Consider the following 22,740-nt stretch of genomic DNA (forward strand, 5'->3'; position numbering starts at 1 on the left):
TTCTTCTGACTGTATCCCGGTCTGATGTGTTTGTTATGTCAATTTTTGCCTTTTTCAAATCCTTCTTAACTTCAGTTACCCAGGGTATTGTTGCCTTAAGTGATGTCATATAGTCCAATAGACGTTTAGTTAACCTGTTTCCAGGTAATCTGTCTATATGTCCATAAAACTTCATCCGCCTCTTCCTGATATCTGCCTCGATGTTTGATATTTTTTCGGTTGTCTCGGTAGTCTGCAGCCTGTATCCATCTTGTGTGTATCGTGGTCCTAGGATTTTTCTAATAATTTTTCTCTCTACTTTCTTAATTTCGTGTAAATCTAATTTTCTATTCAGGGAGAGTGTTTCACTTGCATATGTGACTGTTGGTTTGATGACTGTGTTGTAGTGTCTGATTTTAGTGCCTTTTGATAGACATTTCTTGTTATATATATTTTGAATAAGTCCGAATACTTTCTTGATTTTCTGTAATCGGTTTTTTTGTGCTATTTTCTCAAGTCCTGTTGGTTCAATAACTTCACCGAGATACTTAAAGTGCTTGACTCTAGTTATTTCACCATACTTTGTTTTTAGTTTCGAAATATCTAATTTTGAGCAGATGAATTCTGTCTTCTCAAAGGAGATTTGCAGGCCAACCTTCTCAGCACATTCTTTAAGTGTCTCAATTTGTTTTACTGCTGTTTCTTCACTGTCAGTTATAATTGCCAAGTCATCTGCAAACGCTAAATAAGGGATGTTCAATTTTCCTTTACCTCTTCCTAGTTCAATTGGCTTCCAAAAGCTTTGTTTCCTTAGTGTTACTTCCCACTCTTTCATAACTTTGTCCAAAACTATATTGAATAATAGTGGTGAGATCCCATCTCCTTGTCTTACTCCTGTTTTAATTGAGAATGGTTCCGAAATTTCCCCTCTGAATTTAATTTTTGATTTGGTTTCTGTTAGTGTTTGTTCAATTAGTTTTCGGGTTTTAGTGTCTAGGCCTCGTTCTTCGAGAATGTGACATAGAGACTGTCTGTCTATGGAATCGTATGCCTTTTTGAAATCAACGAATGTGCAGATTATTGGTTTTGACCTGATTGCTTTAATCTTTAAAATAGTTTTAAGGTTGAATATCTGTTCCGGGCATGATCTATTAGGACGAAAGCCTGCTTGGTAGTCTGAAATTGTATGTTCTAGTTGTTCTTGTGCCCTCTTTAGGAGACATGCAGATAGAATTTTGTAGGTAACTGGTAAAAGTGAAATGCCTCTGTAGTTGTTTACGTCTGATCTCTCTCCCTTTTTGTGCAATGGGTGAATTAGTGCACACTTCCACTCCTCTGGGATATTTTCTGTCTGCCAAATTTCTTTGATGATGCTAGTGATCTCTTTTAACGAATTTGGACCAAGGTTTTTCAGTAGTTCAGCTACAATTCCATCTTCTCCCGATGATTTATTATTTTTGAGTTTTCTAATGTGACTATAAATTTCTTCTTGAGATGGTGGTAGTGAAGTCTCATTCGTGTGTTCTGGTTGTAATCTGGGGAATCTTGTACTTGGTTGTGGGCAATTTAGGAGTTGTGAGAAATATTTAGCTAGTTCTTGGCAATTTTCTTTGTTAGTTAGTGCCAATTTTCCATTCTGTTTCCGGAAGCAGAGATTTTGTGGAGTGTATCCTTTGATTTGATTTGCGAATATTTTATAAAAATCTTGAGTGTTGTGGTTCTTAAAGTTTTCTTCAATTGTGTTTAGCTGTTCATTAAGGTATTTTCTTTTAGTTTGTCTAAGTATTTTAGCTGTTTGTTTTCTCACTTTGAAAAATGTTTGTTGTGTGGTTTCTGATTTGTCACAATTGTAATTTAAAAAGGCTTGTTGTCTCTCTTCTAATGCCTTATCACAATTCGAATTCCACCATGGATGCTTGGATATTTTCTTTAACGGAATCAAATCTCTTGCTTTCTGTATAATTTTCGTTCGGAAATCTTTCCAGTTGTTTGTTGGTTGTTTATCCCATGCTTATATATTATAAAATTTCTTATAGTATAGAATAGTTTGAGCAGCCACATGAAGCTAATAAATGATATTGTCAAACTTTCCATATTTACATCATATTGCTTCTAGATGTCAGTACATAGACGAGATTGGAATTAGAAGACTGGACACAAATGGTATCTTTCTTATTGAGTAGTATCCCAAGTGACAGTGGGGATGATTTCAGACAGTGACAGTGATAATGAAAAAATGGGAAGAAACAATCCAAGCAGCAGGTATATGCAAATCTGTGCATCACAGCTTATTTCATCTTGGTTGGACGTGGCTAGAGAAGCTTTATCTGAAAAGTTATCTTGTGTTCAGAACCTTCTTCGTGAAAAGAACTTAGTTGAAATGTTTGATGAAAGCTTATCAGGTTAGGTTATTGGATCTGAGGTGGCAAATATGTGCATCCCAGCTGCAATTGCACAGATTCAGCAACAAATAACTAACCAGTCAAATCAAGATTATAGGCAAGATTATAGGCAGAATTTATACAAAAATCACCTGCTGTATTTATAAGGTTACTTGAAAATTTAATTTCAAGTGCTTCTTTAATAACACTGTCCCAACAGCTGGAAGTACATGCCAGCACCACTCGTTATATTCCATAGGATGACCGGTGCCAAGACAACGTTCTGCAGTAGCTGACTTCTTTGGCTGCTGTAAGCATGTGTGTCTCTTATGCTCAATACACAGGCTCACCCCATTCCTGATAGTCTCACCAATATATGATCTGCCATAAGTGCAAGGAATACAGTAGACGCCAGGTTTACGCAAACCAAAATCATCGTTTACGAAATCTGAAAAGTCCCTTATCTTAGATGGCTATCTAAAAACACTATATCCATTATGACGAAATGGGCCTCAACGGGCTAACCAAGCGTCCGAGATAATTGGGCCCTGTGAACCAAGGTACGAAGTATCCTTCATCAGAGCTGGATGGTGACAAGTATCAGCTTGTAGATACAAGTCAATGTGAGTAGGCTTGCAGTAAACAATATGTCCCAACGTGTTTTTTTCAGCTACTTGGACGATAATTTTATTGTTTGGCCTCATGTCAGTAAGAATTAGAACGACTTTTTGGAACGTCCAAATTCAATCCACCCCAGTATTTGTTTCACGATGGAGGGGAAAGGATGGCTGTCTTCCCTTCCTGCATGTGTTGGTCAGGAGGAAGGTTGATGGTACGCTGGGACACGCCTTTACAGGAAGTCTACTCACACTGACTTGTATCTACAGGTTGATAGTTGTCACCACTTGGTTCAACGTGAAGGGGTACTTCATACCTTGATTCACGCAGCCTACGTTATCTCGCACGCTGGATTAGCCCATCTTCACCTTTCGTCAGAATGGTTATGGTCAAAGACAGATCAGACATGCGCTGCTCTATCGACCAACCGTGCACCGAGTGAGTGATGATAGTACCGACAGAGCACCAAGGTCTACGGCTTTTCTGCCATACACAGAGAGCACTTTCAACAGGATTGGTCGTCCTTTGCAAAAATTTAGTGTTAAACGTGTTTTTAGACCGCAGTCTAAGGTCAAGGTCTTTTTAGATTCCGTAAAGGATGATCTCGATATGCGTAAGCCTGGTGTCTATTGTATTCCTTGCAGTTGTGGCAGATCATATATTGGTGAGGCTATCAGGCTGGGTGAACCTGTCTATGGACTATGATGTACGGGCTTTCTGCCTTACGCAGGGAGCATTTCCAGCAAGAATGGTCATACTTCGTAGAAATGTGCGTTTCGACCACCATCTAAGATTAGGATGTTTTTAGGTTCCGTAAAGGATGGTTTTGGTTTGCACAAGGCACACGTTCCGAATTCCTTGCAGTTGTGGCGTGTCATATATTTGTGAGAGTATAGGGTCTGTGGACCAGAGGCAAACATGCCTACAGCAGCCGAGCAAATCCGGTATCGGAGAACATTGTCTTGGCGCCGATCATCCTGTGGAATATAACAACACGGAGATTCTGACACGCACTTCCAGTTTCAAGGAGAGTGTTATTAAAGAAGTAGTTGAGATTAAATTAGCAAGTAACCTTGTAAATAGAGATAGAGGCTTTTTTTAAATTCTGCATGTTATCCCGCTAACTACCTTGTGAAAGTACGGAGGGACAGAGTTAATGCTACCTCACCACTTGGTAACTGAATTTCACTATCGATAACTTCCGAAGTCGGCGAGCTCGTGATTTTGTGTGTGTGTGTGTGTGTGTGTGTGTGTGTGTGAGAGAGAGAGAGAGAGGGAGAGAGAGAGAGAGAGAGAGAGTTATCTTTCGGAATTGTTCTAAAAACCGAGGATTTAAAAAGCCCCGCACACTGCTTACTTGTTGCAGTGTCGCCTTGCAAATGACAGGGTGTGCTCCTGTCGAAATACTGGCGGCTGTCGATGACGTCACCTGGTTGCATTCCCGTAAGTTATGTGAACTGCTATAAATATCTCTGAACAGCAAAAGACGTCCATTGGTTGCAGTGATATTCACTGACTTTTACAAGCTTTTGACAGCCAATATCACATTCTGAAGTGCTTTTTTTTTAGCTAGGAAATAACGCAGAAAATTACTTATGGGGTCACGTTTTTACATACGAATAACAGCTCAAAACAAGCCTTCAACAAAAGAGCTGACGGACATGATAAACAGTGTAAATTGGGTCCACTTTTTGACGAAATGAGAAAAAAGTTTCTTTAGATTCCTAGGGAAGATTGTTTATCAATTGATGAGCAAATGTGCGCTACTAAAACTATAGGTTACCTAAAGCACACAGACGGCTTACAAATGGGGTTCTATGTTACCTATTCTCTGTAAGGTATGTAGATTTACCTACAAATTCGAAATATATATAGGAACTAAGAAAGATTTTAAAAACAAATTTGCACATGAACGAGACTTGGGAGCTAGTGGAAATGTAGTAGTTAGATTGTATAGAGAGATTTCAACGGGTGTGTTTTAAGAAATTTTCTTTGATAATTACAGTTAAGTCTGCCACTAGTTTCATACTTGGCTCAACAAGGACTTCATAGTTTTGAGACTGTTTGAAGAAACAGAGTATCAGTTGATGAGAGGTCAAAAAAGAAGGAAGGGGGTTTGTTGTAGAGTAACGCACTGCATACGCAAATACCAAATTCATTGCTTTATTTTGGTAACATGATAAGTGCGTCTATTTACTACACACATTTGCTTTAACGCGACCAGAAGGAATGACTGAAAAGACAAAAAAAGAAGTAAAAGAGAAAACGGAAATTATCAGAAGTAACACATGCAAACAACCGTGTTCATTTTCTTGACGTCTTATTGGGTCGTTATCACATTTCCATGTACTCTGTGAAATGGATATAAGATCCTTGATGTAACTGTTGTCAATTCACGTCATCAATTCTTGGTTGCTACATATGGAGTTACTTAGCCCCAAAGACTCAACGAAATTGTCACGTTTCAGAATTGAACTATTAAATACTCTGTGCAATGCTGGACATTTCTCGCCGCCAAAACGAGGGAGCCCAGTTCCCTCTGAGCAGCCATAGCGTACGGATCTCCGTGCCGGCACGTTCACAGGAGCTCAGTCCGTCAGTTCACCTGATGATGGCGACATGTATGATCGCCGAAATATTGTGCCCGTTGGACACTACAGACCGGCAGCATACCCGTGGATATTTTGATTATCAAATACGCCGGGAGAAACTCAAGAATCACGATATAAAATGTAGACTGGCAATGGCAAGGAAAGCGTTTCTGAAGAAGAGAAGTTTGTTAACGTCGAGTATAGATTTAAGTGTCAGGAAGTCGTTTCTGAACGTATTTGTATGGAGTGTAGCCATGTACGGAAGTGAAACAAGGACAATAAATAATTTGGATAAGAAGAGAATAGAATCTTTCGAAATGTGGTGCTACAGAAGAATGTTGAAGATCAGGAGGGTAGATCACGTAACTAATGAGGTCGTATTGAATAGGATTGCGGAGAAGAGAAGTTTGTGGCACAACTTGACTAGAAGGAGAGATCGATTAGTAGGACATGTCCTGAGGCATCAAGGGATTACAAATTTAGCATTGGAGGGCAGCGTGGAGGGTAAAAATCGTAGAGGGAGACCAAGAGATGAATACACTAAGCAGATTCAGAAGGATGTAGGTTGTAGTAGGTACTGGGAGATGAAGCGGCTTGCACAGGATAGATTAGCATGGAGAGCTGCATCAAACCAGTCTCAGGACTGAAGTCCACACAACAACAACAACAACCTCCACGGTGGGACCCATTTGCCTGCTCGTTCCTTCGACTGTTAAAAACATTTCTACATGTCTATATTCCATAATTCTAATGTTTACATTAGGCTAGCGGCAGTCACGGTTAGGTTACTCTACCGTCCACGGGTTGGCATGTCAGTTTCATGTAGCCAATGGGATGATACTTTCACGCAGCCAGTGAGAGGGGAAGAGAGAGGCAATGGAATCAATCTTTTGGGACAAATATTTGGCTGTTTTTCTCCGAGTACATCACGAATGACGAGGTTATGATTGGGTTGGAATGTTAAAGTTTGGTTGTGAGTTGGTGAACCCAGCTAATGTGGCAGCTGAAAGGCTTGTTTGTGGCGACGGACTAGTCTGTAGCGTATCCCGAGATCCTGGTTAGGTTAAGAGGTGAGAGTTTGGTTGCTGAAGCCAACGAATGTGAAGACTGAAACACCTGGCTGCGGTGACAGACTGATCTTTAGCTTAGCCTGAGGACTGGGTTAGGTTGGAATTGGACATTTTTACGCCCAGAAATCAGTTTAATAATCTTTGTTGTCACATATATCTGACTGCTTCTTCCGAATGTGTTCTGTTTTCGGAGTTTGTGGTATACTGGCGTGACAACATTCCTTCGTGTCTTACTTCCAAACCTGTCGTCTGTCCGCTGATCTCTCTCTCTCTCTCTCTCTCTCTCTCTCTCTCTCTCTTTCTCTGGCCGCGCATATCCAGCCGCTGACACGCCCTCCTTCCTTCCCCTTATCATCTTATCATAGGGAACGTCTATTAATTACATGAGGAATTTTCTTTATAATTCGAACCCCCGCCCCTCTCATCCGTTGTTGAGATTTGGCGAGATGCGGTGTGACTCTCCTCTCTCTCATGAGAGGTTTATTCCGTAGCTGGGTAAGAATACGTAAAAATGAAAATTTTGTTATTGTTTTAAACATTGATTAAATACTGCAATAAACGGTGTTTAATTCAAAAAGATAATTAAACAGTGTTTTTAACACATTATTAGAAACAATATTTTAAACTTGTCAACCCTAATCAGCATTCGGACGGACAAACAGACAGAGACAGACGAACAAAAAGGCTCCACGGGAACAGTATTAACCGTTTTGACGGACCCCAAAAATATTGACCTTTTGTACCTTATAAAGTGACATAAAATGTCACTTTACTTTCGCTTATTTTTTTAGATGAAAGACAACATTGTTTGTACCTACCCTTGAATTGTATGATTACGTAGCTCTTCAGTCTCTAGATTTATATGATCACGAACAGAATTCTTGTCAGTGAACTTCAGCTAAGCTTCCTTGCACAAACGGTTAACTTCTTGCTTGCACGTATGGTTCAACTTGCCTATGAAATTTGACACTTACGCAACACCTGTTTCATATCGGGGATTCCAGGCATGCACTTGTGTAAATCATTCAGTTCAGAGAGGCCATAAAGATTGGTCTGCACTTTAATATTGTCCGTTATAATAAAGTATAATAATATAAAAGTTAATCTAAAATAGTTTTTTGGTTCACCCTTACAGTACAGCGGAAGCGACTAAGTGAATCAAACGAACTACCAGAATTCATTTGAATTGGGGTTATTGGTAATGTAATTCATTTCCTTTTTTGTGATTCTGTTTTAATTTTCTCCCACGATTTATAAATTCAGCCAGTGTGTGTTCGTTGTAGGTACATCTTTTGGAGCTTTTCTGTAAAATTGTTATGTATGTTTTATTGTTTAACCATGCAGATACACCACAGTCAAGCCGAATCTCGCAGTTTTAAGTTTCCAACCTTCACTGCTGAGCACAGTATAGATAAGTCTCTCCCCACCGGTGGATCGCGACGTTGTGGCATAGTCATATGGTGTGTGACAAAAAGTTTTATTCTGTACAGATGCCTACAGTTTACAAGTTTATAGTGCCACATGTTATCTTTTTAACGACAGCTGTAATAACACGACATTGCAGTGCCTGTGTTGTTAAGAGGAACCATGTGATGTTCATTCGGACCGCGACTACGGCCATTGTGAAATACACGAAATCTATTCGCAGTTTCGGATTCGCACAACAATCATTTGTACAACGGGAGGACGGCAATGCAAATTTGTGCAGGAGCGGGATTCGAACCCGGATTTTCCGCTTATCGCGAGCGGTCGCCTTACCATTCGGCTATCCGTGCACTATCCACAGTCAGACCCAAACTTCCACATGTCGTCAATTCCGGCACAAGTTTTCATTGTTGTCATTCCATTCTGCAGCTGATGGTAGTCCTTATTCGCCCAATTGCGGATTCATTTTATGTGACAATGAAATTTGTGCCAGACCGGGGCTCTAACCCGAGTTCGAGTTACTGTCTGGTAGAAATTTTCACTCTAGTGATTCCTTTATGCAGCTGATAGTTGTATATTGCTGTTATAGTTTTGTAATCAATTTAGAGTGTCCGTATTAGCAAGCGACCCAACGGCGAAAACTGTTAGTTCTTTTTACTGGTAATTCAAGGGACGGTAAAAATCTGAAACAGTGCTTAACTTACTCTTTGTGCTCAGTGAAAATAAGATGGTCAGCCTGAGTACTTGATCAATTTCAGTGTACATGTAGACTAAACATTTTTATTACAGTTTTATGATGGAGAGACTTGTCAGTCCTATTCGTAAAAGGCAAGCTAGGGCTTAAATTAGTGAAGTAGAATTTTACTAGAAGTTACTTTCACCTCTCATATGGAAGCAAAATAAGTTTAAAAATACATAATGCTAAATAGTGGCCCCGCGCTACTTGAAACCGGTCTAGTCACGGCAAATAGTTTCGTGATCATGCGGACAAAAAATGGCTCTGAGCACTATGGAACTGCTGAGGTCATCAGTCCCCTAGAACTTAGAACTACTTAAACCTAACTAACCTAAGGACATCACACACATCCATGTACAAGGCAGGATTCGAACCTGCGACCGTAGCGGTCGCGCGGTTCCAGACTGAAGCGCCTAGAACCGCTCGGTCACTCCGAATCATGCGGACAGTTTCTTTATTTTTCCAAGCTCTTATATTACCCCAGTACAGTGTTACAAACAATATATTATTCGTTCAATAGATCAAACACAAAACGTCTCAAGAGGAATCATTACTCGTACTTAGGGATACGGCTCAAACGATCATTCGAAGCAAAAGTGTCTAGTAACGCGGGCTCTAAAACGCTTACCTTAAGAGCTATGAGCATTCTTTCATCTTCGATTCTGTGAAACAAATCTCTTGTATTCCAGATCTTTGCTTACCTTAATTTGAGAGGAGGTAGTATTGATCAAAACAAAACAAAAAATTTGTAATAAACATGGGCTCTAAAGCGCATACCTTAAGAGCTATGGGCACTTGACTTATACAAGGGATTTGTTTCACAGTAGTCAAGATGAACAAGTGCTGATAGCTCTTAAGGTATGCATTTTACACCACATATTTGCTGGATTTTTTTTCTCGTTTCAGTCCATGCTACCGCATCTCAAAATATGTAAAGCAAAGAGCTTGCAGTAGAAGACGTTTGTTTCGCGATTTCGAAGATGAAGAAGTGCTCACTCATTTTACAGTCCGAGTTTGCTAGACTTTTTTTCTTCATGTGATCGTCCCTGTCATTTTCTGCTGGGACACCATGTATAGCTGTTGGAACTCGGCGTTTTAGTACTCCGCACACAGTTCCTGCACCGTCGACAGCACGGCTCTCTGGATAATTGCCTTTAGAGCCCTCTATTACAGACCGAAAAATGTGATGGTTATGCATCGCGTCTTTAGACGAGTTAATTTTTCATTCCCGACTAGTGTTTTCATATAACACGTCTTAGGCTGCAGTCTAGCTGTAGTGCGTTGAAACGTGGTTACGCCTGTAAATGTAACCATGCCTTGCAGGCTTTATGAAAATCCAGCAGGAATTTATTTCCGAGAGTGCAGAGGAAATTGCTCTGCTCCCAGTGGAAATTTATTACACTCCAGCTCAGAAAGGGACGCCTGCCAGACGTACAAGAAACAGTAATACCTACCAATGAGGCGTGGCGGTACGCAGTGCTACTGTCTTATTTCGACAGTCCCCGAGAAGTATTGGAACACAGACTCTAAAGAAGAAAACTGCTAAGCAGCTACAGCTTATAATCGAAGAATATGTTTCAGTAATTTATTCTCATTTTCAATTCCGGTACTGTACGACCTGGTCGAGAATATCAGTACATTCTCGAAGCACGTCATTCTTCACACAAAAGACATTTAAATAGAGTTGTAATTTTCTTCTTTTGAATTTGCATTTAATTCAGTTTCAGACATTCATGTACATCAGTTATGGTAAATACAGTACAATGAAGCTTTACGAACACTTGCTTGTTGAAATGTTGAAGGATTCCTCGTCTTACCTTCAGCAACTTACGGGATTGCGTTCTCACGAATACCAACTCTGCGTTTTATTAATGTTCCAAATGCATATGTTCCTGTATGTAATGTTGCTGTGAAAACGTGAAGCTTGGATATTTTGTTCTGTAGCTGAAGAAAACCTATTTTAAGTTAATTAAGCTCCACGTAGATTAAAATGTAAGGCTGCTACGCAGTGCAACTACATATTTATATTTTATGTGTTATCGATAACATGATCTGTAATCGAGTGTTTATATGAGCTGTTGTTATTGATGCCCCCTAGTATCGGTTCATTTATCTCCCATATTTTATGGTCTTACCTAAAATGTAAAAAAACGACGGTTCCTAAAAAGGGAAATGATGTTGTAACTGGAAGATATGGTCATAAATACTGAAAAAGGAATACTGCAGCGCAATGGCGATTTTCGGACTAAGACCATAACAAAATCAGTAATATATTAAGCAAAAATATTGTTGATAGGGTAAATTCAATTACATATAAGTTCAAAAGAATAGCGTTTCTCTGCATGCAAGGCATGTATCGCCACAGATATAGTCCTTACAGGCTACAGTAATACTATTTTTGCGACGTAATATTTTCGAAGATAGCAACAGCAGACATGTGCGAGTACTATTGCGCAGAATCCTTAACTGCTAATAAAGATGCTGACAAGAATAATATACTGAAGTATGAAAAAGAAAACTGAGAGTCTGCTAGATGACGATCAGTTTGGCTTTAGGAAAGGTAAAGACGCCAGGGAGACAGTCCTGAGGTTGAGCTTGACAGTGGAACCAAGAATAAAGGAAAATCAAGACCCAGTCATTCGATGACCCGACCCGGAAAAAGCGGTCGACAACGTAAAATGGCGCAAGACGTTTGAAATTCTGAGAAAAATAAGAGTAACGTATAGGGAACGAGGAATAATGTATAATATGGACAAGACTCAAGAGGGAACAATAAGACTGGACGAGCAAGATCGACATGCTCGGATTGAAAAGGGTGTAATACAGGGATGGAGTATTTCGGCCCTATTCTTCAATCTACTGTATATGTAGAAGAAGCAATGACGGAAATAAAAGGAAGGTTCAAGAGTGGGTTAAAAATTCAGGGTGAAAGGATATCAATGACAAAATTCGTTGATGACATTGCTACCCTTATCGAAGGTGAAAATGAATTATTACAGAATCTTTTGAATGGAATGAAAAGTCTAATAAGTAAAGAATATGGACTGACGCTCAGAATAAATCGACGAAAGGCAAAAGTAACGGGAGGTAACTGAAATGAGAACAAAGAGAAATTTATCAACAAAATTGGTGATCACGAAAATGACGAAATTAAAGAACTGGAAGAGCGTGTGAAATCTTATGGGACTTAACTGCTAAGGTCATCAGCCCCCAAGCTTACACACTACTTAACCTAAATCATCCTAAGGACAAACACACACATCCATGCCCGAGGGAGGACTCGAACCTCCGCCCGGACCAGCCGCACAGTCCATGACTGCAGCGCCTAAGACCGCTTGGCTAATCCCGCGCGGCCTTAATTTGAGGGAGAAATGTCTTAGAATGTACATTTGTAGCATAGCTCTGTGTGGTAGTGAACCATGGGCTATGGGAAAACCGGAGCAGAAGAGAATCGAAGCGTTTGAGATGTGATGATAGAGAAGAATATTGAAAATTAGGTGGACTGCTAAGGTAAGTAATTAGGAGGTTCTCCGCAGAATCGGCAAAGAAAGGAACACATCGGAAACACTGATAAGAAGAAGGAACAGGATGACAGGACATGTGTTAAGACATCAGGGTACTAGAGTGAGCTGTAGAGGATAAAAACTGCAGAGGAAGACAGATTTTGGAACACATCCCAAAAGTAATTGAGGGCGTAATGCGCAAGAACTTACTCCGAGATGAAAAATTTGGCGCAGGAGAGAAATCAGAGACGAGCCAAATCAAACCGCTCAAAAGACTAACGACTTAAAGAACAATTTTTTTTTTCGGGCCAGACGTAAACATCTTAATCACTTACACGCTTAGTCTTATGAATTAAATACTAAACTGGTAGCTAATTATAATAACATGTCTCTTACGAGAGGAAAAAGGTTGTGTAAAGCCTGCTGAGAAATAAAATACAATCTGCTGAGCAATAAATCGTATAAGAACCGTTGGCAAGTGGATTAGAGGTCAGAGAGCTTGGAGTCCAGTACATACGTATATTTGAAAATCAGTGTAACGTTGCAATTTGTGTAACGGAGCACTTGTTGGTGAACTCTGAGAGGTTGGTGGTCTTTTTGCAATCTTAAGCATAAGGATGAGTAAGCATCAATTTACACTGTACTGATAAAAAAAACGCAAAAGAACAACTGCTGCCATTGACCAAGTGGTTGAGGCGATGCGTGACATGTCAGATTCCCACATGCGAGATTATTACAATACAGTCGGTATCGGTGGGCCCAGATCGACTGTTTACAATACTATATTTTGAGATTGCTTAGCTAAGGATCGCCATTTCAAAGCGTCAAATTATTACAACCTTTCTTTGTCTTTGATAGGAGCTCCTCTACCGTCTGATTACATTTGGAGAAACCTCAGATATGACAAATGGGACGTAAGACACGCTCAGTTAACAGTCTACACATAACTTCTCAATTGGTTCTTTGAAAGCCCTCGGAATCACAGAAAAGCAAAGTTTCGTGACAATAGTTCGCATGTTCTAAGAGTCTAGATGAAACGCTTCAGTTTAAGTGAAAACGATAGGGACAACCGCCGAAGCGAGAATCAACTGGCCTTGGCGACAACGTGTTGATGACTGATCGGCGATGACTATCGCTCATTGTAACAACGGTTAGAATGCCACAAGGCAGCAGATTGCTCGTCAGCCCAATACTGGACATCCATAACTACTGACCAACACTCGCTCGTCGTTGTGAGATACAGAAGCCACCATCCCGTATTGCTCACCACACGTCACAGGGAACACAGCATGAGCGCCGGAATTCAGCCACTGGGAGCTAGTTGGACGTCCGGATGGATGAATCACGCTACACGCCGGAACTCGACGTGTTCAACGGAAACCACACGCAATCTCACTTGTCAACGGGGAAACATTAAGCAAGTGATGAAGGTACTCTTCTTAACGGCTCAACTTGCACGTTGCATTTAAGAGAACTAGAGCCTTTCACATGAAAAAGGTTATTCAAATTTGCTGTTTACAGTTTCGATGTTCTTCTATTATACTTCTTTCTTCACTGATGTTATTGGGAAGAAGGTCATACGATTAACGACTTCACATACCGAATTAAAAATCTGTACTTTGATTAAACAGCAGACGGGCACTTTGTCTCGCACATAATTTGAAACCTCTGGAAATTGTTTTCGAGCATTAAAAACACAATACAGTTTCCTTAGCGAATTGGTCCCTAGCGCAGCATTTCATCTTAAAAAAAGAAGTTAGATTAGAGTTTAACGTCCCGACGGGTACAAGGTCATTAGAGACAGAGCACTAGCTAGTACGGACAACGATGGGGAAGGAAACTGGCCACGTCCTTTTCAGAGGAACCATTCCAGCATTAATCTCAGTCAATTTTGGGGGACAGCGGGAAACTTAAATTTAGACGTCCAGTGGAGGATTTTAATTACACAGTTTCCAAATGCGAGTCCACTGCCTTAACAACTGAATCCGTTCGATGACTGATCTTCTAGACATATGTAATGTCAGTAGCCTCCTAAATTATTAGCGTCTATATCTGCATTCTGCTAACAATTTTACGATATGTGCCCAAGAGTAAATAGCGTAGCAGAATAATTACAATTACAGTTACATCTGTGACGTAGCGAAGTAAATGTCGTACCATGAACCACGTGGTACATTTTGTTACATATGAGCTAAAACACGCAATGTCCAATCACCTTGCAGCAGATTGCTTCCATACCAACGTACAGAAAGTAGTACCTAACAGATTATAATAAGAGACTACATATATGATCGATTTTAACACTCGTTAACTACGCTATGTGATGATAAGTATCCGGACACCCCCAAAAACATACGTTTTTCATATTAGGCGCACTGAGCTGCCACCTACTGCCAGGTACTCCATATCAGCGACCTCAGTAGTCATTAGACATCGTGGGAGAGCAGAATGGGGCGCTCCGCGGAACTCACGGAGTTCGAACGTGGTCAGATGATTGGGTGTCACTTGTGCCATACGTGTGTACGCGAGATTACCACACTCCTAAACATTCATAGATCCACTGTTTCTTGAGCGGCCCTTCCCGCCGGAGGTTCGAGTCTTCCCTCGGGCACGTGCGTGTGTGTGTCGTTGTTAGCATAAGTTAGTTTAAGTAGTGTGTGAGTCTCGCGATCGATGACGTCAGAAGTTTGGTCCCTTAGTAATTCACACACATTTGAACATTTTTTCCACTGTTTCCGATGTGACAGTGAAGTGGAAACGTGAAGGGACACGTATAGCACAAAAGTGTACAGGTCGAACTCGTCCGTTGTGTGACTGAGGCAGCCGACAGTTGAAGAGGGTCGTAATGTGTAATAGGCAGTCGTATATCCAGACCGTCGTACAGGAATTCAAAACGGCATCAGGATCTACTGCAAGTACTATGACATTAGGCGGTAGGTGAGAATACTTGGATTTCATGGTCGAAGGGGTGCTCACAAGCTACGCATCACGCCGGTAAACGCCAAACGCCGCCTCGCTTGGTGTAAGGAGCATATAAACATTGGACGATCGCACAGTGGATAAACGTTGTGTCGAGTGACGAATCACGGTACACAATGTGGCGATCCGATGGCAAGGCGTGGGTATGGCGAATTTCCGCTGAACGTCATCTGCCAGCGTGTGTAGTGCCAACAGTAAAATACGGAGGCGGTTGTGCTATGGTGTGGTCGTGTTTTTCATGAAGGGGGCTTGCATCCCTTGCTGTTGTGCGTAGCACTATCACAGCGCGGGCCTACATTGATGTTTTAAGTACCATCTTGCATCCGACTGTTGAAGAGCAGTTTGGGGATTGCGATTGTATCTTTCAATACGATCGAGGACCTGTTCATAATCCACGGCCCGTGGCGGAGAAGTTACACGAGAGTAACATCCCTGTAATGGAATGGCCTGCACAGAGTCCTGACCTGAATCTTATAGCACACCTGTGGGATGTTCTGCAACGCCAACTTCGTGCCAGGCCTCACCGGCCGACATCGATACCTCTTCTCAGCGCAGCACTCCGTGAAGAACGGGCTGCCCTTCACCAAAAAAACATTCCAACACCTGACTGAACGTATTACTGCGAGAGTGGAAGGTCTCACCAGGGCTACGGGTGGGCCAACACCAGATTGAATTCCTTCATTACCGATGGAGGGCGCCACGAACTTGTAAGTCATTTTAAGTCAGCTGTTCGGATACTTTTGATCACATAGTGTATATATGCTCTAGCCTCAGATGATAGGTGGTAGTGGCCGATATTTGCTTCAAAAAAAGGTGTGAATAAATAAAAGTAACTAAAGCAGCTTTTTTCGAAACTTTGTTGTTGTTGTGGTCTTCAGTCCTGAGACTGGTTTGATGCAGCTCTCCATGCTACTCTACCCTGTGCAAGCTTCTTCATCTCCCAGTACCTACTGCAACCTACATCCTTCTGAATCTGCTTAGTGTATTCATCTCTTGGTCTCCGCGCTGCCCTCCAATGCTAAATTTGTGATCCCTTGATGCCACAGAACATGTCCTACCAACCGGTCCCTTCTTCTTGTCAAGTTGTGCCACAAACTCCTCTTCTCCCCAATTGTATTCAAAACCTCCTCATTACTTATGTGATCTACCCATCTAATTTTCAGCATTCTTCTGTAGCACCACATTTCGAACGCTTCTATTCTCTTCTTGTCCAAACTATTTATCGTCCATGTATCACTTCCATACATGGCTACACTTCATACAAATACTTTCAGAAACGACTTCCTAATACTTAAAACTATACTCGGTGTTAACAAATTTCTCTTCTTCAGAAACGCTTTCCTTGCCATTGCTAGTCTACATTTTATATCCTCTCTACTTCGACCATCATCAGTTATTTCGCTCCCCAAATAGCAAAACTCGTTTACTACTTTAAGTGTCTCATTTCCTAATCTAATTCCCTCAGCATCATCCGACTTAATTCGACTACATCCCATTATCCTTGTTTTGCTTTTGTTGATGTTCATCTTAACTGTCAAAAAGGTCCTTCGTCGCTTGCTTGAAAACGGCGCAGCACCGAAATTTTAAAACGTCTAAGATATCTTCGAGTCTATATTGTTTCATTCTAAACACAATTCTAAACTGTGTAATTGCATTTCCTGTACAATACGAAACTGAGACAGTAGTAATACAGTAATTCAGGAACTTTAGTTTCATAAGATATTAAGCGAACCGCGGCTGACTCAGCGATCGTCGCTGCCAATGTGACTTACCCTCATGCGCGTGTATGAAGGTGTCTATGAGGTAGATGGCGTCGCAGGTGTAGTCGAGCGTCCACCAGAGGGCGGGCACGGCGTTGTTGAGCTCCCAGAAGACGGCGCGCCCCACCACCAGCACCAGGTTGTATAGCACCGCCAGCGACACCAACATCAGCCACTGAAACACACCGGCGCGGCCCGCTCGGTCAGTCTAAGGGTCCCTCCATCAACTTGAATTCCCGGTGGTCCATAAACTAAAGCAAAGTATGTCCTACACTTGGTCAATGAGCCTTAAGAGAAGGTCCTAGTGGAGATAATTTACCATTGGCTTCCTACGACTTGATGCAAAGTGTCACATTTGTATCTGTGGCATATGGACGATCTCGATGGGTGTTGCTTAGTGTAGTCTTGTTTTAGGGTTATCATAGGTGAACATGTAATGAAATGAGTAGGGAAAGTGAAATTCACTTCTGCTGCATGACCAAATTGTCCCGAATAGCAACAAATGGGCCGGCGACCTCATTTTCTCATCTGGTTCATATATTACTGCCAACACTCCATTGCAGAGAGGTTTGGCATTCCAGCCTGAACGCTGGCACGCAGTCTAGTGAACAGAACTGCACATCATCAACTTCACCTTCGTCACCAAAGTCTGGTGATGAAATTTTCTTATACCCCACGATACGAATCGAATATCACTGGATCGAGAGCCACAGCACTGTGTTCGTTATCGACCCTAATTGCGTAAGAAGTTTCAGGCGCTTCTTCTTTTTCACGGTCTTATCCCGTGACTTCACGGAGTCGACGGCACGTTGATCTGGATTTGGCAGTGTTAGTGGTAGAGGGTGCAGGATGTGCTTCCCCCCCCCCCCCCCCCTCCCCCTTGCTCCTTACCCTGACTTCCGAGACGGAAATTGTGTATCCCATTCTACTACGTCTAGTGTTATCTCAGTGAAAGTTTAAGAACGTTCCCGAAATGTTTGCGAATCATGTAACTGAGGAGGGACGTGGGTACCAGCCAGGTATTCAACTATCCGGATGTGGGAAATCGCCTGAAAACCTCATCCATGCTCGCTGGCACACCAGCACCCGTCGTCAGCTCGATGATGGATTCGGTAAAGGCAGACGAACCTTCCCAAACCCCGAGGCGGCAGTCCTAAATCGCCCATCTATCTGGCCACGTCTGGAGGTTTCAGACACAAACAATGGAAATCATTTACGAATGGCCTTTGCGAAAAATGGTTATACAAAAAACGAGATTAATCGAGCACTTCACCCAAATAGAAAAATGCCTAAAAATGGGAGACAGCAACAACCATCAGCTGGAAAAGTATTTCTTCCGTTCATCCATAATATCACGGATCGCATTGGAAAAGTACTAGCCAAGTTTCAGGTAGAGACCATTTTTAGGCCTACTAAGAAAATTAGTGAATGCCTAAGATCAACAAAAGATGCTCGTCACCCCCTAGCCACCCCAGGGGTATATAAAATTCCGTGTAGTTGCGGCAGGGTTTACATAGGAACTACCAAAAGAAGCATCAATACACGGTTGACGGAGCACAAAAGAAACTGTCGCTTGGGACATATCGACAAATCGGCGGTAGCGGAACATGTTTTTAAGGATGGAGATCACGACATAAAATTTGGTGAAACCAGCGTGCTAGCGAGGACGTCGCACTATTATACACGTATGTATAGAGAGGCAATTGAAATCCACAAACATCAATACAATTTTAATCGTAAAGAAGAAGGATTAAAATTGGATAAGATATGGCGGTCGACGTTGCATCAATCACGTGACAATCGATTGCCTGCAATCGAGAGAACAGACGATAGCCAGAGATAGCTGCACATCGACGCCATGTGACGTGTGGTGGCGCCCCCTACGATCTCTATATAAGCGGCGGCCCCAGCTCCTAGCAGCCAGTCGTCGACTCACCTCGGAAGATGTTCTCCGCAGTTGAGAACGAAACGTCAGGGAGAAGAAGTTCTACAGATCGACCACGGCAACTTAGCCCGGAAGAGTTTACTGATAAGGACGCCGGCCGTGAAAGCCTACATGGAATGATTCGACGCCTCTACGGGGAGGAAATGTCAACTAGGGTACGACGACTGGAGAACCTACGCAAGAAGAAAGGTCAACAACTTTGCTCACTCACTTTTCTGCTACGCTGTCGTGATACCGGTATAGTTCCCAAGTTTTTAAAAGTGAGAAGAATGTTTCATTCGCCACAAGCTAACCGTATTTATTCTCGTATGGAACTGGCATTACTACGTGAGCGGATACATCAGACACGACGAGGACTGGCGGTTTGTGATGGCCAACTGCTAAATCTTCATTTACTTATTAGCAATACTATGCAGTTTTGTCATTGGAACAAAGTGGACAGTTTAACATTTAGATCTATGGAGATTAGTGCAGAAGTGTCTTCCAATAGGCAGAAGGACAAGTTTGATCGTCTACAAGAGGGTCGACAGGAAACAGCGATTCCAAACAATTCCCAAACGGTTATTAATTTATCGGAAAAAGAATTGTCTAAGGAAGAACTTTCTGTTCTGTCTAAAGGAGGGAATTTTGCAATAACTCCATCCAAGATTCCTGTGGAGGACATTATTGCTAATATAGAGGCAGGAATTCGTCAGTTACCATCATATTCTGCTGATGAAATGAGAATGGAAACCTCCAGGATATTACGCAAAGCTAAGCCACCCAGCAGCAATCTGTCTCAAGGGGAAAGGAAGGCATTGCGGGAGATCAATGCAGACAAGAATGTTATTATAGTTGCCGCTGACAAGGGAAATGTTACTGTTTTAATGAATACTGAGGATTATCACAAGAAGATCAGTGATCTCCTGGAACCCAGCACATACAAGAAGTTGAAAAAGGATCCCACAACGAATGTGCTGAATGCCACCAAGCGTCTGATAAAACAGTCTTCAATTCCTACAGAAGTTAAAAAGTATCTTTGTGAAACGGAGGCTTATCCTCCGAGATTATATGGATTACCAAAGATACATAAACCTGATGTTCCTTTGAGACCAATAGTCAGCGCAATTGGAGCTCCTACCCAAGAACTAGCCAGACACCTTGCCTCTTTGTTACAACCTCACATAGGCAAAACTGAGAGTCATATTAAAAACTCTCTACACTTCATTGAGAAATTGAGGGAAATTACTGTCGGTCCTAATGACATACTTGTCAGTTTTGATATAGTGTCTTTGTTCACGATGGTTCCAGTTGATGAAGCTCTCTCCCATATAGCCAATATGTTCCCTACTGATATAGTAGCCTTGTTCCAACACTGTCTATCCTCAACCTATTTTCAGTATAATGGTGAATTTTATGAACAGATCGATGGGGTAGCCATGGGAAGCCCCCTAAGTCCCGCAATTGCAAATTTATTCATGGAATATTTTGAACATCAAGCATTGCAGTCGGCCAAAAAAAGCCCCTCGAAGTGGTATCGGTATGTGGATGATACCTTTGTAATATGGAATCATGAGGAAGAAGACTTGAATGATTTTCTGGTACACTTAAATAGCATCAACCCAAAGATTAAATTTACTATGGAGAAGGAGAAGAATGGACAACTTAACTTCTTGGATGTATCAGTTATCAAACGGGCGGATGGGACCTTAGGCCATAAGGTCTACAGGAAAGGTACACATACCGATCGCTACCTCCATAAGAACTCAAACCACCACCCTAGGCAAAAGAGGGGGGTTATAAAAACACTAGTGGATAGGGCCAATAATATTTGTGAACCAGGCTACTTACAAGAAGAACTAAATCATTTACGAATGGCCTTTGCGAAAAATGGTTATACAAAAAACGAGATTAATCGAGCACTTCACCCAAATAGAAAAATGCCTAAAAATGGGAGACAGCAACAACCATCAGCTGGAAAAGTATTTCTTCCGTTCATCCATAATATCACGGATCGCATTGGAAAAGTACTAGCCAAGTTTCAGGTAGAGACCATTTTTAGGCCTACTAAGAAAATTAGTGAATGCCTAAGATCAACAAAAGATGCTCGTCACCCCCTAGCCACCCCAGGGGTATATAAAATTCCGTGTAGTTGCGGCAGGGTTTACATAGGAACTACCAAAAGAAGCATCAATACACGGTTGTCGGAGCACAAAAGAAACTGTCGCTTGGGACATATCGACAAATCGGCAGTAGCGGAACATGTTTTTAAGGATGGAGATCACGACATAAAATTTGGTGAAACCAGCGTGCTAGCGAGGACGTCGCACTATTATACACGTATGTATAGAGAGGCAATTGAAATCCACAAACATCAATACAATTTTAATCGTAAAGAAGAAGGATTAAAATTGGATAAGATATGGCGGTCGACGTTGCATCAATCACGTGACAATCGATTGCCTGCAATCGAGAGAACAGACGATAGCCAGAGATAGCTGCACATCGACGCCATGTGACGTGTGGTGGCGCCCCCTACGATCTCTATATAAGCGGCGGCCCCAGCTCCTAGCAGCCAGTCGTCGACTCACCTCGGAAGATGTTCTCCGCAGTTGAGAACGAAACGTCAGGGAGAAGAAGTTCTACAGATCGACCACGGCAACTTAGCCCGGAAGAGTTTACTGATAAGGACGCCGGCCGTGAAAGCCTACATGGAATGAATGGAAATAATTATTATGGACACTAAACAACAAACAATACTATTGTTTAATATATCAAACGTGAATGTGTAGACGTACAGATTGGAGACTACTATTGCTCTAAGGTGTTCAAGATGAACTTCTTCGTTTTTCTGAAGGGTACGTCAGCAGTAACCATTCAATAACTTGTTTCCTCTCAGAGTAAGCTGATACAGTAGCTCCACACTTAAAAATCATATGTAACAGCTCGCTCGACGACAGATATACACCTAAACACTGGAATATTGCACTGGTCACACCAATACTCGAAAAAGGAAATCAAAATAAAACCCTGAATTACGGGTCCATGTCACTGCTATCGATCTATGCATTACTTTCAACGATCTATTGACAAATAGTCGGGATGTATTCAGAAAACATCTCTTCGTGAAACACAACTAGCCTCTTATTCACACGAAGTAATGGATGATATCGACAGTGGGTCTCAAACTGAATTCATATTTCTATATTTCCAGAATGCTTTTAACACCGTTCTTCACAAGTAACTTGTAACGGAGTATCGTCTCACTTGCGCAGCTGGATCCGTGATTTCCTGTCAGAAAGGTCACAGTGCATAGTACCTGACGGAAAGTCATCGGGTAAAACAGAAGTGATCTCTGGCGTCTCCCAAGCAAGTGTAGTACGCCCTCTGCTGTTCCTAATTTGTACAAAGTGTTAGGAGTAAAGGTACAGATATTATGACGATTGGTACCTTCTCTGCCTTCTTGCCGCAAAAACATTACATAATTTAGTACCTGATGTTTTCCGCACGGTCGCAACTGTGCCACGAAGTGGACTATGGCTGTCACTGTAGACTTCCCAATGTCCTCACTTCAGTACCTGTACCTGCAGCCCAGGGGAAAACAAACATTAATGGCTTGCTTGTGCTACGAGTAATTGGAGGTACAAACCAATCTGAAAATATACTGCTCGTAATAAAAATGATTATTATGAATGAATACTGATGTAACGTTGGTTCAGTACGCTGTCCTCAGTCATCAATAGAAATTTCTACACTTGTACCCCTAACACGCTC

General features: G+C 41.7%; 1 protein-coding gene across 1 annotated transcript in view; it reads right to left on the reverse strand.

The window, feature by feature from the left end:
• LOC126481891 (cyclic nucleotide-gated cation channel subunit A) overlaps positions 1 to 22,740 on the reverse strand; it is a gene marked incomplete at its 5' end in the record, with an annotated part of 250,818 nt that overhangs the window by 169,853 nt on the left and 58,225 nt on the right. The window contains one exon of the mRNA XM_050105853.1: positions 17,055 to 17,217. Within this exon, the coding sequence (XP_049961810.1) occupies positions 17,055 to 17,217 (163 nt within the window). The remainder of the gene's footprint in view (positions 1 to 17,054; positions 17,218 to 22,740) is intronic.

This window comes from Schistocerca serialis, chromosome 1 (genome assembly GCF_023864345.2).
Source record: "Schistocerca serialis cubense isolate TAMUIC-IGC-003099 chromosome 1, iqSchSeri2.2, whole genome shotgun sequence".
Lineage (NCBI taxonomy): Eukaryota > Metazoa > Arthropoda > Insecta > Orthoptera > Acrididae > Schistocerca > Schistocerca serialis.